This window comes from Pogona vitticeps, chromosome 2, assembly GCF_051106095.1.
Source record: "Pogona vitticeps strain Pit_001003342236 chromosome 2, PviZW2.1, whole genome shotgun sequence".
Classification (NCBI taxonomy): Eukaryota; Metazoa; Chordata; class Lepidosauria; order Squamata; family Agamidae; genus Pogona; species Pogona vitticeps.
In genome coordinates, this window is record NC_135784.1 from 187,737,583 (window position 1) to 187,754,160 (window position 16,578).

At 41.0% G+C, this 16,578-nt stretch overlaps 1 protein-coding gene across 11 annotated transcripts in view; it reads left to right on the top strand.

Moving 5' to 3' along the window:
• TRPC4 (transient receptor potential cation channel subfamily C member 4) overlaps positions 1-16,578 on the top strand; it is a 309,107-nt gene that overhangs the window by 262,292 nt on the left and 30,237 nt on the right. For 8 of the 11 annotated variants that reach the window (XM_078386691.1, XM_072991667.2, XM_072991669.2 and 5 more), the window contains 3 exons: positions 3,666-4,002; positions 5,932-6,071; positions 11,424-11,737. In XM_078386691.1, the coding sequence (XP_078242817.1) occupies positions 3,666-4,002; positions 5,932-6,071; positions 11,424-11,737 (791 nt within the window). Of the gene's footprint in view, positions 1-3,665; positions 4,020-5,931; positions 6,072-11,423; positions 11,738-16,578 lie in introns of those variants that run through there. The other 3 variants (XM_072991671.2, XM_072991670.2, XM_078386693.1) reach the window with 3 other exon arrangements.

Sequence of the window (16,578 nt, forward strand, 5' to 3'; positions counted from 1 at the left end):
TTTGCTAAAATCAAGGCCAAGGTGATAACTATTTTTAAAAAGAGAAATAATGTCATGGCTTGTTTTTGAGAAACCCATGTGGTTCTTAGTAATGACTGTGTTATTTTCTAAGTTCTTAGAGACCAACTATTTAATTGGATGTGGAGACTTGAATTCATTTAAAATCACAGTGTTTTTCCATACCACTGAGCTCATTTTGAGCTTTAGACCTCCTGACCTTCTCTGTACAATTCATTCGTATTCTTCCTTGGTAATTTTCCCATCCTTCCATTTCATATGCACCTCCTTAGCTCCTTTGAAGGTTCTTTTAGATGCCTCCCATTTCTTTTTTTTTTCTTTGTAAGTATTGCTTGTGATTGTGCCTTCTGTATTTCATCTTTAAGAAAATCACATCCCATACTTCCTCCTGTTTGCGTATATCTAATCATGGGATCTTATCCAGTAATTCTTTAAGCTTCTTTGTAGCAGATTTCCTAGATCTAGAGTGTGCACCACACTATTCATTCATTTATTAGTTATTTAAAAATTCCTACTCTGCCTTTTCTTCTTAAGAAGGACCCAAGACATCCTATATAATTCAAAGACAATATTTAAAGCAAAAAACAAGTATGCAAATACTAAAATGGATCAAACAAATGCCACAGATACAGATGGTAAACAGAAGCAATATCAAAACACATTCAAAGCAAAATGTGCTGCTTATATACTGCCCCATAGTGTTTAAAGCACTCTCTGGGTGGTTTACAATCCAATTATGCAGGCTACATATTGCCCCCCCCCAGCAAACTGGGTACCCAGTTTATTGAGCTTGGGAGGACGGACGGCTGAGTCAACCTTGAACCTGCTACCTGGGATTGCACAGAGGTCATGAGCAGAGTTTTGGTTGCAGTACTGCAGTTTAACCACTGCACCACAAAGCTCCTCGTCCAATACAGTAAGGCACAGGAATCCATTTAAGAACTCAACTTTTAGGCATCTAGTAATTAAAGGAAAGCTTGCTTGAAGGGAAAGGTCTTTTCCTGCTTAGAGAAGGATAGCAAAGATAGGGCCAGCCTGCCCTCCTATGAGAAGAGGTCCCAGAGTCTGGGGAGCAGCGACAGAGAAGGCCCTCTCCTGTGTCCCCATCAGATGCACCTGTGAAGGTGGTGGGGGTGAAGGAAAGGCCTGATGATCTTAACACCCAGGCATGCTCATAATGAGAGACGTGGTGCTTGAGATAGCTTGGACTCAAGCCATTTAGGGCTTTATAGGTTAGGACCTGTATTTTGAATTGTGCCTGGAAACAGATTGCCAGCCAGAGGAGCTGTCATAGCAGGAGGGTTATGTGATCCCTCTGATCAGCCCAAAATAGCAATCTGGCTGCTGGATTTTGGACTGAACACATTCCAGAGACAGCCTCACAGAAAGTGTGTTACAGTAATCGAGCCAGGATGTAATTAAGGCATGTATCACTGTGGCCAGTTGAGAGTTCTCCAGGATTGGGTGCAGGTGGCACACTAGTTTTGATTGTGCAAAAGGCTCAGATAAATCCAGAAACAGCCCCTAGCTGCTTACCTGCATTTTTAGAGGGAGTGCTACCCCATCCAGCTCAGGCTGGATCTGCCCTTTAATTGATCAGAAGAACCTCTATATTGTCTGGATCAAGTCTCTGTTTATTCACCCTCATCCAGTCCATTACTGTCATCAGACACTGATCTAGAACTGAAACTGCTTCCTTGGATTTAGATGGCAAGGAGAGATAGACTTAGGTGTCATCCACATGCTGATAACACTAAACCCCAAGACTCCACTGACCACCTTCCTTGCCTTCTGACACAAGATGTTGCCAGATGCAACCTTCAACATACTGTAGAAACCAAAGGAACAGCTGTTTTCCCAATACTGATAAAATGTCATAACCCAGGAAGAGAGAAGAAGAATACAGAGTATGAATAACTGGTTGCACAGGTGGTGTTGCTGGATAAGGTTTAGCTTCCTGGAACATGATCTGTATTCCCATAAATGAAGAAAGATTTCTGACAAGGGATGAGTTGTCCCTAAAAGGAATTGGGAAGAATGTGTTTGCATACAGGGTCAGGAGGATGTTTAAGCTGAGAGGGAGATGATACATCATAGGATAGGGAGAATCAAGTAATGGGGACAAGAGTGACCATGGTATCCTTTTGACAGGTCTCTCTGGGATGGGACGTGGAGACATTGTTTTACAATGGCTCCGGTCTTTTCTGGAGGAGAGAACTCAGAAAGTGGTGCTGAGGGAATCCTGTTCAACACCCTGGCTGCTGGCCTGCAGGATCCCTCAGGATTCTGTTTTATCTCCTATGTTATTTGACATCTACATGAAACTGGTGGGAGAGGTTGTGTGGATTTAATGAATCTTTCCAAGCTTTGTGTCACATCTGGATCTTCACATCAAAGAGATAATATAACTCCTGAGACATCCTGCCCAGTCTACAAACTGCTGCTTCTGTTCTACTCAAGGAGGGTGTCGCCTATGACAACCACATGTCTCCTCTGTCTCTGGAAAGGAATACTTCTGCTGATGGGATCCTCCATGGACACCTCCATGATCTCTGCTTTCTCATTATCCCTGTTGAAGGGCTGATATCAGTTGGGGCGCTCAAGAGGGGCCGTATGTTTTGTGATAGTCCTGCTTCTTTGCATTACATTCTTCCAGTGTTTATCTCTTGCGGTCTATATTCTTCTTTCTCCCCCACACTATTGCTTTTCCAGAAGCATCCGCTCTGCCTGATCAAGGAATGCTTTGTCTTCCCTGATGAGCCAGATCATGGTGCCTCATACATACTACATGTTCTGTGCCAGTTGAACAACTAGCCTGAAATTACTGGAGGTCTTGTTTTCTACATTTTCAGGCTGGAAGAAAAGCATGCCATAGATGATGCAGGTCGCTACAGCAGCTCTCTCACTCTCTCTTGTCTCTTCAACCTTTGTGGGTGTTGACATTGCACTCCTGACTTCTCCCCAAAACGTCCCTGTTGGTTCAGACCTAACTTAATTCATGCTTGTGCATTAAGCAAGCAATCTTTTAAAAATTCTTCTTATTAGAGCTTCTGTAACAATGTTGGTCTCAAAGAATTTAGCTATTAATTATAAATTCACTTGCGAATTGAAAATTAGAAAAGGCTTATTGAAATATACTCTGACACAAGATTCATTATATTATTGGAAAAGGACAAAGCAAACAATGTAAGATGAAATGCCATGATGTATACACTGTACATTTGTGTTACAAATGTATTTATCATTTATGTTCTTGTTATTTATGTATTGTTTGATGTATAGTTTGCATGTGTGTTTAATTTTTTTAAAAAAGAAAGACCTATTAGGGTGGCTGTAAGTTGACAGCTATAGCTTGGTGGCACATAATAGCAAGAACATTCCACTCTGAAAATGGAGTGGGGAGCATCCAATCCTCTTTTAATGTGTTAATTTGACAATCGGATGCATTAGAGGGCAGAGTTCTTTTAAAAATTGTGCACAAAGAGGGAGTATTTTAGTTTGTCGTACAGGAAATCCCAGCTTGTCATGCGGATGCTAAAGCTGGAGAGCAACTGCAGAAATGCCTTCCACTTTATGCACTATGTAGTGCAATAGATAACGATGTGCAAGGGGAAGAGATCTGACTGTTCTCTTTTCTTTTGCTTTAGTTTGTTGCCCAACCAAACTGCCAACAGCTGCTTGCCTCTCGCTGGTATGATGAGTTCCCAGGCTGGAGGAGGCGCCACTGGGCTGTGAAGATGTTGACGTGTGTCATCATTGGATTCCTTTTCCCCGTCTTCTCTGTCTGCTACCTGATTGCTCCCAAGAGCCCACTGGGGCTGTTCATCAGGAAACCGTTCATCAAATTTATCTGCCATACTGCATCCTACTTGACTTTCTTGTTCCTTCTGCTGCTTGCTTCTCAACATATTGACAGGTCAGACCTGAATATGCAAGGGCCTCCACCAACCATCGTCGAGTGGATGATATTACCGTGGGTCCTGGGTAAATGTATTAGTAAAGTAAATACTGCTGAATTGTATAATTCTTCAATAATTGCCTAGAAAGCAGAGTACTAACAGAAATGCTAAGCAAGGTATCTGGAACAGATCAGAGTTTTTATTCCAGGCTAGCTTCAACCAAGGACAACATCAGATAAGTCAAATCATGGTTACTTTTAAGAGGAGATAACTTGTTTTGCAGGTTATCCATTTGGAAACAACTGCTTTTATTTTTATATTTAGTACCTTGTTAAAGTCATCACCAGTAAGAGCAGCAGCAATGGCAGATGCCCTCTTCTCTGTGTTTCAAACAGCACTAACTTGTCTTCCTGCTCTGAAGCATGCTCTAATACAGTCCTAGGTAGAAACGTGTGGTCATGTTTTATTGCCAGCAATAAATTGCTTAACAACTGTCTCAGCAGCTTCTAACAGTTTAAAATAAATTGTTTGATCCCTGCTTAAAGCCAGCAAGAGGGAGGAATAGTAATAACTTGACCTAAACTCTGCCTTGGGGAGATGGCAGCTAACTGCTGTACAACTAAGTCATTTATTGTTAAGACTGATTACATTTTTGCCAGAATATATTTTGGAACAGTTTCTTGAGACTGTTATGACATACTTTCCAACAATTCTTTTTTTATCAGAGGTAGTACCTGTTTTCTGTTAGAAGTTTATGATCCCTTTTAAAAAGAGTGAAAGGAAAAATGTTTATTTTTCTGGGCAGGGTATTGGATTCTGAACAATATGGTGTAATTAATGTAAGAGATGGACAAACTGAATGTTTTGCAGGGTGTGAATACAGTGGACAGGCTGCCGAGAATCCTGGAGAGGTTTCAGAGAAAAGGCTGTTATATTACATTAAATTGAGAAGGAAGAGAGGAAGAGATTTCATTTTGAAGCTGTGAGCAGGGAGGGAGGAAGGAGTTAAAACAAGCCTTAAAAAAGACTTGGCCTTTATAAGCCTCAAACCTGTACCATGTTATTATTAATAGCATTGTAATATTTTATATTGGTATTTAATCACTCTTTGGAAACTCAGAGTAATAATCGGGTTAGAGATGGAGGCCAAGCCATATTAAGTTTGGATTTCTTCATTTTTCAAGATCGAAATGAGAAATAAGTAGACAACCTAGTATAATAACCACTGCATGTGTGAGTTAAACCCATACTAGTATAATATTTGCCTTTTCATTTCAAGGTATTTTCTATTTCCTGTAGGGTGACGAGGTTCAGATTCATTCAGCATGTTGACCTTTGTTCTAGGATTGTGCCTTAAAAACCTGATATCTAGAGCTATTATTTTCAAGTGTATCTCAAGCACAATTTGAACAACTTATATACATCCTGATTTGTAGGAGGAAAGCTGCCTGTATGCATGAAATCTGATAAGTATTTCCAATTAGCCATTCCTGAGTCAGTGTGTGGTAGATCGGTTAAGACTGCTGTAGAATTGTAAATGACTGTCAAAGGTCAAAAAAAGATTTCTTCTCCAACAATAAATTCTGTATGATGTGAATACATTTTTATATCCGTTTCCCTGGAGTGCTTTTCAAGTAGAATGTAACGCCATGAAAAGAAAAAAAAGATTCTACTGGTGCAGTGTTGTGGGAAGGCATTAATTAACAAAACAAAAGTCATAAAGACAGCTATACATGAGAACCAGAATTCACTATGTGTGGGCTTTCAGAGCAAACCTACTGATTTCACTGGGTTTCAACTGCAAGCAGTGGGAGAGAAGTATACACAGATGTAGAGCAGAACAGCTGCAGATCATGTCTATGAGACCCAGACTGGAGGTGCTCTGTGGGGGTTGCACCCTATATGTTATGAACTACAAATGAAAAATAATTGCACATACTGATTAATGAATGGCAATTTTAATGATTGTTGCATGTAAGCATGCTTAAAATACTTGTTTTCTTAATATTTCCAGGATTTATCTGGGGTGAGATTAAACAAATGTGGGATGGAGGCCTTCAGGATTACATTCATGACTGGTGGAATCTGATGGATTTTGTAATGAACTCATTATACCTGGCGACCATCTCTCTGAAAATTGTTGCATTTTCAAAGGTAATTGGCATCCACATTTATATTGTTAATATATTAGATGAGTAGATATCCATAGGGCAGGCCATAGGGCCAGATTGCCCTGGTACTAAACCTAGTTGACTCAGAAATAGTGAGAAAGCATTCTGAGCAAAATTAAATGGGAGATAGCCATAAACGAAGTTATACATTGTCTTCACAATGCAAATGCAGATTAGAAATGGTTAGCCTTTCCTCCTTGTGCAATGTGGTACAAAAGTTGGAATGTTTTTCTCAGTTCTGCTTGAAACCAATCTGTTTGTCTTTCAGGACTGGAGTATTTTCATGGTCACTAAGTAACTGTCTCTACTGAATTAGTATTTTATTTATTCATTCATTTATTGAGAACCACTCACTTTTACAGAGGAGTTATTTGGATTGTGTACATTGCCAAAGGAACATTTGGCCCAGATCGTGCAGGGTCAACCCCTGCCTACCTGAGTAGGCGGTCCACATAATTTTTAAAGTGATACTGATGCTAAAAGCAGGGACTTGTGCCTCTGATCAGTTGTGCATATGGTGAAATAGATGATGGAGGAAGATGCCACCCTCAGAAAAAAAGCATCAAAAGTTATTTTCAGGGTCAACATACCACTGTGAAGCACTGTTTAGGTTCCTTTTGGGGAAACTTGTCGCATCAGTTTTCATATACTGTGGCCATAGATTGATACCACAGGTTTTAATGTATTGGCAGCCAATCTATAACAACAGAAGCTAAGTTTGAGGCACTACTCAACAGGGAGAGAACTGATCCCTACATGGCTTGCCATGGAAACTCACTGGGAAAGGAAACTTGTAAAAACACACCTTAAATGCCTCATTTACCTGGAAAACCCTATTAGGGTCACTATAAGTCAGTTCTGACATAACTGCAGATAACAGCAATAATCCTGGTGTCGTTTGCCCAATGGTTTTGTGGGAACTCCTACACATTGAGCCTTTTTTTTCTCTTGCATGAACCTGCCCAGATTTTTAGATCCTTAATATAGGCTCTACTATTGCTCTTCCCTGGGATGTGGTGGCACTGCGGGTTAAACCGCAAAAGCCTCTGGGCTGCAAGGTCGAAAGATCAGCAGTTCAAATCTACACGACGGAGATAATGACATTCTGTATCTAGTTGCACGGGCCAGATGACCATGGAAACTATGGACAAACACTGGCTCCATGGCTTGGAAACGGGGATGAGCACCACGCCCTAGAGTCAGACATGGCTGGACTAAATGTCAAGGGGAACCTTTACTTTTACCTATTGCTCCTGCCACACTCAGAGGCAGATCTATAGGGAGCAAAAGAGTAAAAAAAAATCATTAGCTTTTCCCAGGCACTGGAATATCTTACACGGGGCAGCTCTATGTAGCTAATTCTGTCTGTACTTTTATTCAAATTAACCTTCATTGCTCTCTAGAGACTGATTAGTTTCATTATCTTGATATAATTCCATTTTGCTTTTTGGTGTCTTTCTTTACTTTAGAAGCTGATAAAATTATGGGTGTAGTTTTGTGACAAATAGAATATGAAGCAGGATTGGCCTGAAGCATGTTGCTGTTTCTGGGACGAAAGAGCCAAAAGCACAAATGAATAAATAATTGTATTTCTTTTTCATAATCTTTTGTACCCAAATAAGTCTTCAGATTGATTCCAGACAACAAGGCCCCACATCAGATGAGATTGTGGTAACATGGGTGTAAAATAGGATTATATTTTGACACCCTTTTCCTTCAGTTTATTGTTTAATTACCCAGTTTAGTAGGGCTGATGGATAAAAAGATCTCTTTACAAGCAGATTGCATTATTGTATATAAATTCAGAGTTAGAAGTAACTGATATGAAAGGTTACAAGACAAATGCCAGAAAAGCCAAGACTGAAAACCATGTATCACTGAAAACTGTGTCATGCTTCCAACACACACAAAAAAAACACCTTTGAGATGTTTAAAAAATGCTAGTAAAAACTGACACAAGATTAAATTTTGCCCTCTCCACACTGGTTGGTTTCTGTCTCTCAGAGCATTGTACAAATTTCTTCCCGTCTAACTCCTTTTTATTTCCCTGCATCACAAAACTTATGAACCCATTTGTCTCTACATATAAATCGAGAAGTTGCCAGGCATTTTACTGCCTCATCTAAGACAGCTATTGAGGGCAGGGTGACTGATTCCTCTTGCACCCAAATCAGTTAAACAGCATTTCCCACGAAGCCTTGGAAGTATTTCCTTTAATCTCACATGGATAATGGAGAAGAATAGTTTTATTAGTGCAAAACCTGCAGCTCTAAACCTGTCTGTACAAGCTGGAGCTGGGAAAAATGTGCAGGGCCCTTCCTCTCAGGACGCATCTACAGTGCAGAAAGCATATGCTGGAGTCCCAGGAGAGGTGTCTCATCCTGGGGCTGGCTCTAAAACAGCCTGTCTGAATAAAATAAAACATTGAATATGGAAAAAAAACAATATGAGATAGACAAAGATACCTACAATGTGAAAAGCAAAACCTCTGTTGATGCAAGTCAGGTCTCTTTTTCTTACTGAAAAGGTAGTATAGATGAACAACTGGCCAAAAACAAACAAACACCTGGATTCTGAATGTAACCATTTGACTTGCCTGTGTTTGAAATAAACCTGCTGCAATGAGAAAGGTTTGGTTTTCTTCTTCCTTTATTTTTCGCTCTCATTTTCATTTTATGTTTGTTTTGTTCCAGTAGGCAATTTTAAGGTGACTATGGTCGGTTTGGCCTTCCCGAGTAGGGTGGGCTTTCTACGCTTGTACGCAGACATTTGGCGAGCAGAGTCATGCACTTTTCCCAGCCACAGCTTGTACAGAGCCTTCCAGGTCATGGCTTTGCTGCAAGAAAATTGTTCTTCAAGCTGCACAACCTTAATGTGGACAATCAAGAAACCAAGATTTTGTATACAGTGGTGCCTCGCTTAACGACGATAATCCATTCAAGGAAAATTGCCGCTAAGCGAAAACATCGTAAAGCGAAAATAAAAACCCAATTGAAATGCATTGAAACCTGTTCAGTGCATCCCAATGGGGTAAAAACTCACGGTCCAACGAAGATCCTCCATACGGCAGCCATTTTTGCTGCCTGTATAGCGAGGAATCCATCCCTAAACATAGCGGGGAGCCATTTTAATCACCCGGTGGCCATTTTGAAACCACTGATCAGCTGTTCAAAAAGCATCGTTTTGCTAAGAATCAGTTCCCAAAGCAGGGAACCGATAATCGCAAAGTGAAATTCCCCCATTTAGACCATTGTTTTGCAATCACAAAAAGATCGTTGTTAAGCAGATTCATCGTAATGCGGAGCAATCGTAAAGCCAGGCACCACTGTACCTCGTTTCAGTCATCAATCCAAACGGAGGCTGCAGCCAAGAAATTAGACTGACACTCAGAAGGATAGAAATGAAGACATTAAAATACATCGTCAAGGGTAAGGGTGTGTCGCTGGAGAAGAACTCTGGGTTGACCCTGGACTCCGAGAAAAATGAACAAGTGGGTACTAGATCCAATCAAGACTAGATTATCTCTGGCAGCCACAACAAAAAAAGAGAGGATAAAACTGAGGCTGTCATGCTTTGGGCAAATCATAAGAAAACAAGATTTACTAGAAAAAAAGAGCAGAGGGCAGCAGAAAAAGAGGAAGGTCAAATATGAGATGGATTGACTCCATAAAGGAAGCAACAGTCTCGAGACGGCAGCCAAGAAATCAGAAGAATACTGAGACTCAGAAGGGACTTAGAAAAGGATGTGTTGCTGGAGGCCAAAGCCAAGATCACCCACACTCTTGTATTCATGATTGATATGTATAAAAGCTGGAAAGTGAAGAAACCTGACAAGGAGGGGAGGGGGACTGATTTGTTTGAAACATGCTGGAATAGAGCTTTGGGTATACCCTGCACTGCCAGAAAGATGAACACGTGGGCCCTAGAGCAAATCAATTGCATTACCTCTAGAGGCAAAAATGGTGTAACTGAGGCTGTCGTACTTCGGGCACGTCGTGAGAAGGCAAGATTTTCTGGAAGGGACAGTAATGCTGGAAATGGTTAAAGGCACAGCAGAAGAGGAATACCAAATAGGATATGAATTCACTCCCTAAAGGAACCCACAGTCTTGGGTTCGCAAGGACTGAGCATGGCTGTTAAGGGCAGGTTTTTGGAGTTCCCTAATTCATAGGCTTGCTATACGTCGGAGGCACTTTGATGGCATGTAACAACAACAGCAGTGTAGTGGGGAAGGGTCATGCAATCGTATGCATGGATTCGGACACTAACATTTTGGCTGTAGCTTTAATATTTTCTATCTATGAATAGCCTTGGATACTCTGTGCTGCTAGATGCATAGTCTAAGCCTATTAGAGCTCAGGTCAAACACAGCTACATAAATCATATACTTATCTGTCATTAATTTTTTCCTGCTATTTAGGTGTTATTGTAATTTGAACTGTTTGTGTGACTGAACTTTTTTTTACTTTGACACTGAGAGTTAAATTGCTTTATTTCTCCTTTTATATGCCCCTCCCCCTTTTCTCCTCCCCCCCCCCCCCCGTATTCCTACCCCTGATATAATGTATATCTTTAATCTGGGAGCTGGGATTTGATTTTGTATTTTTGACCACTGAGCAATCTGTCTCTTATAGGCCAGACATAGAGGGGACATGTACACATATTGATGAAGAGGAAATAAGGGGGAAAGAATGTGCTCTCTCAGTAGCAACCAGTGGTTGCACGCACGCACGAACACACACACACACACTTGTTGTGCAGATCTTGTGATTCCCACTCTTGCTCAGTTTTAAGGGGATTTAACTGTTAGTAGATACCATGCATTTGGGGGTGTGGGGGGGAAACAGGCTGGCTGTCACCCTGTGGTAGTTGGGCATCTGAAAAGCTTCATTTTATGTGGGAAATGTGACTCATCAATTTGATAACTGAGGCCCTTGTTTCTACTATTTGCTGTCCCTTTTGGGATGGGGGGACCCCGAACTGTACCCAGAGTGTCAGTATACTACTTGTAGCGAAGCAGCAAGTAAAAGGGTTATGTATATTCTTGTGTTTTATTGTTTTATTTTATATTGGAAGCCACCTAGAGTGAACGAGTAGTCCAGATAGGCATGGAATGAATGAATGAATGAATGAATGAATGAATGAATGAATGAATGAATGAATGAATAAATAAATAAATAAATAAATAAATACAAGTGTTGCTTAGTGCAGGATGGCCTTGGATCATAGTCGTACTGAAGTACGTACAAGTAAAACTGAATGAGTACATACAAGTGTTTTTTCCACTAGAAGGGAAAAAAATCTCCTTAACATTGCCTTGTTCTTTTCTTTTCAGTACAGTGGGCTTCTCCCAAGACAGAGCTGGGATATGTGGCACCCAACTTTGGTAGCTGAGGCACTGTTTGCTATCGCAAACATTTTCAGTTCACTCCGCTTGATCTCATTATTCACTGCAAATTCCCACCTGGGACCCCTGCAGATCTCCCTTGGAAGAATGCTTCTGGACATTTTAAAATTTTTATTTATCTACTGCCTTGTGTTGCTAGCTTTTGCAAATGGACTGAACCAGCTATATTTCTATTACGAAACAAATGAACCAAACCGCTGCAAAGGGATACGGTGTGAAAACCAAAACAATGCATTTTCAACGTAAGTTGACATTTCCAGTTTAAAATATTTCAAAGCATTCTCTTTATGTTGCACAGTATTCTGCTTACCTTTACACTGATTTGTCGTTAGAAAACTGCCTGGAGAATTAAGATTATTTTTCCAGATACACATTGCTAGATGTCAATATACCAGTGCTGAAAAGTCGAGGACATAACAACCCTTTGACACAAAGTAAGAATATGAACTAATTGCATCAGAAATGTCTGGAGGCTTAGATTATTTAGATCTTCCTCTGAATAGCCGAGATGTTCTCAAATGTCATGACACATTTTAGAACGGATTAGCAAGGTTACTTTTTGACATAATGTGTCTCCTGTTCATGGAATTGTTGCTACTGAGCCATCATTCATTCTGTTGGTGGGGTTGGAAGAATATGCCAACTTTTGTTTATCACAGGAGTGAGCAAAGGGCAGCCCTCCAGGTGTTTGCTGGACCACAGTTCCACTCTGCCCCAGCCAGCATAGCCAGTGTTGACAAATGTTGGGAGTTGCAGCTGCTATCCCCCAGCTACCGCTGATCAGAAGGCCGCTTGCTTTGCTCCTGGGATTATCATGTAAATATTATGATTAATAGCTGCCGAATGCTCAGGCTACACGATTGCCTTTCAGGCAGTAAACTTTATACATGATGAGTTTGTGTATGAAGGAAAGTGTGACCGTCTATGTCAGTGCCAACATTCGGCTTTCCTGACAGAGTTATTTGTGAATTCTGCACATAAAACCGGACAAAGACAGAAGAAAGACACATAGTTCTTTGTCACTGTTCTATAATTCACACAGTTTGGTTCTGTGCCTGTGCAAACATTCTCCACAGAACTTTCCAGAGCTTTAACTTTGAGTCTTCTTTTCCCTGCTTCTACTACAAATGCGCCACCTGTTTACCTCAGTCACTTTTTGTCCATCATAGGAACAGCATCCTTGGTTGACTCCAGAACACAAAACATGTTTTTGTCTTTTATCTTTAAAAAAAAGGGGGGGGGAAGAGAGTTTAAACATGTTTCCTGGTTCCTTTACTCCCTCCCCTTCTTCCTTATTCAACAATTGAAACTTAACAATTTATGACTTAGCGGCCTTAATCAAATACTGATCTGGTTGTAGATCCAAAATGCCTCAAGCAGATAGGCATGACCAATGTTTATTCTGTTTAGGAGAAGTTCATTTAGTTAAAAGTTGTACAATCTGTAAAGGATTTACTAAAGTGACTTTGAGAAATCGTAAGTCCTGCTTAAGATCTTATATTTTGGAAAAGTCTTTAAAAGATACAGTTTTTCTTAATAAAATCACCACAGCCAAACAGTTAACAATAAAGCAGATTCCAGGGGGGCGGAGCTTGACTGCAGTGAAGCCAGCAGCACCCGGTGAACAGCTCTGGGGAAAACTGGAACCGTCCAGTCTGTCGTCCCCCTAGAAAGGGGGGGACGGAAGGGGGGACCAGGAGAGGTACCCTCAAGCAGGTGAGCCCAGAATGTAGAAGATTTGGCAGCAACCGGGTCTTTCTTCCCTCTGAAAATTCACCCATGCACAGACCGGAGACGGGAGGCCATATCTTATGGCAGAAAGCTGTGAGAAAACTCCACCCCCAATTTCCCGAGGAAGGAGAACAGAAACAACAGCAAAGTAAGCCTTTGATTTATGAATAACCTCATTAATATGTTGAAGAAACTAAAGTGAAAATACCTGACCAAAAGGAGAGAGGAAGCGGCGAGCCGGCATGCCAGCTTTTTTTTTTCCCAAAGCGAACTGTCTGATAAATAGCAAGTGTATAATTAGCAAGCTGGCCAAGGTCATTTAGATACACTGCAAGAAAAACTTTGTGTTTCTGGAAAAAAATCCCAGAGGAAATACTACTCAACAGGGACTGAAATCTTGTCAATGCTGTGCAATCTGGACTTTCCTTACTAGCTGAGTGGACTTTGAAAATAAAACCTAATCTTTGGAGCAGGAGGCACAGGCTTTTCGGAATAAAAAAATAGGCGATGAATCATGAGCGTGGCAACATAGACTGAAGAGTGGGAGAAGCCAGTCGAATGGGACTTTGATAACAGAAGCGTCTTTGGTTTTGGAAGGAAGAATAAAGCCACGGGAAACGACAGTAAACTATCAGCTGATCAGCGAGAGGAGCTCAACAGAACAGACGGAGGACCGAAGAAAATCAGATCTGGAGTTATTACAGGACTACGACGGTTTTTCTTTTTAGGAGAGACTGGTTCCCTGTTTGATGCTTACTTTGGACCCTCTTTTGGCTGGACTGTGTGGATTCTGAGAACACTGTGATAATTTTGGGAAAAGGAGGGGGAGGACATACTTAGTGGGAATGTTGCCAGACAAAGAATGGCTGGTTACCATATGAATGACAATAATAAGAGGTTTTCAGCAGATAGTGAGAAACTTAGACAGATAGAAGGCCTGATGAAGGGGAAACCACTAGAGGCTAAATAGCAATTGAATGAAATTGAAACTCCAGAACAGTTTTTATTGAGAGAGATGCCAGGTAACATGGTTGGTAACATAGAGGGGATTAGAAGTGGCCATGTGGGATACCCAGTTATAATAGTCGGAAAAGGTGATTTCAAAAATCAGACTACTATCTTGGATTTAATTTTATCTCCCCAAAATTGCAAGAAAATAGAGGCACAGAAATGGGAAAAAGGTACTGAGAAAATATGGGAAGTACCAGAAATGGATAGCTTTCCAGATAGGCTGATATGTCTATGGCAGAAGGAAAATGAAAGAGGGGATGTATTTTATAATTGGTCTCGATTTCTTGATAGAGTTGGAATAACTTAGACTTAAATTAAAATATGAATATAAGCTGATATTTAGAGGATAATCAAATAGTATATATATATATATATATATATGATGCAGACTGTATTCTTATATATATATAAGAATACAAAGATATTTTTGGACTGGAAAATGAATGGATCAGAGGCATGCATACTTAATATGAATAGAGTGGATGATTGTATACTCTGTGCTCTCCTATCCTCAAACCTTTTTTCCATCCCCTGCACTCCCTTTTACCTTTTGTATTCCCTACCCCATTCCTAGTAGTTTAAAAATAATAAATTATTTTTTAAAAAAAACAGTAAAGCAGATTCCAGAAAAAGAAAAAGTAATGAAATCTGCACCTTAAAAAACACCAACTCAAGAAGACACAATAACATCAAAAGACAATGCTGGTCCATAAACTTCAAAAGTGGTCTCAGAGTCAGCAACAAAGACTGACTCTCAGAATTAAAAAATGAAGTAGTTCTACTATTATAAGCTCAGACTAGAGATGGGGACAAAAGGCGTCATGCTTCATGATCCGTCAAAGATGACAAAGCATGAAATCCTTCCCATGAACTGATGAAGCACAAATATATTCATTGGTGCATGAGGGTGTCTAAAAAAAAGCTGACCGTCCACCCGCACAGCCTGCCCCCTTTCCACTACCCCAGTGGCCTCCCTACCTTGGCTGCCTCAGTCTGCATCATTGCTGCTACCGCCATCCACGGAGGCCTGTGCCACAGCAGCCTCTGCAGTCACCATCCAGCACCACTTGCTGCGATGGCCTCCGCCGCTGTGGCCTCCCATAAGGGAATCTAGGCTGCCCTTTGCAAAGATGGTGGCTGCAGCATATCTTTGCAAAGGGCAGCCTGGATTCCCTTAAGGCAGACTAGGGGAATCCAGGCTGCCCTTTGCAAAGATGGCAGTTGCAACTTCCCTGCCCTAAAAGAAGTCACAGCCACCATCTTTGCAAAGGGCAGCCAGTGTCCTTTATGGCAGGTCATGGGTACAGAGGCCACCACAATGGGCAGCGATGGATGGCGGTGGCAGCAGACGGCAGTAGATGACAGCAGCACCAGGCAGTGGTGGATGGCGGCAGCAACTAAGGTAGGGAGGGGAAAGGGACAGAGGATAGGCTGTGGGGATGGGTGGCTGCCTCTCTGCCCACTAATCAGCTGATTGGCAGGCCCGTAGGCAGAATGGGGGACAAATAAAAATGTGGAAATATCCATCCCTTCATATTCATTGGGGTCTCTGGAACTGATGAATATGAAGGGACAAATGTTTAACCAATCAGTGATTTTTCAAGAATATTGCGATCCATTTTTTAAAAATTCATCCCCATGTTTAACTCAGACATGTCAAAAACAAAAAAGCTATAAAGAAAGATAAGCTTTTAAAACCTCAGGCACAGCCAATAGCGGTATTGCAGATAAATGAATCTGCAGTAAACCAACAAGAAAAAAAAAATCAAAATGTTGGTTTGATTTGAAATGAAGAGCTATGTAGCCCATCTCTACAAAGCATACCACTGTTTTCACCAAGACCGTCAACTCCAAGAAGGTCACCTGCACAAGATCCTGCCACAGCTCCTCCAGAATCTGCAATATGGAGAAAAGAATTGAGATTGAGAACGTGACATCATGCCAGCATTCACCACACTCAAGATCCCCCTCAGTGTATTCACTATCATACAGATCCATACTTTGTACCATTTTTCTACCCACCACTTTACTTGTACAAAAATATGGGCTGGCCATCTCCTGTGTCTTACAGAGAAAGCAGACTACACTCAAAAGACAGATCCCCATGAGATCAGGATCAGAGAACCCCACCTCAGTCAATCAGTCAATCAATCAATCAATCAATCAATCAATCAATCAATCAATCAATCAATCAATCAAAGGAATGGAAGGAAGGAAGGAAGGAAGGAAGGAAGGAAGGAAGGAAGGAAGGAAGGAAGGAAGGAAGGAAGAAAGAAAGAAAGAAAGAAAGAAAGAAAGAAAGAAAGAAAAAGACAATCCCCACGGCATTGATATCAGACAA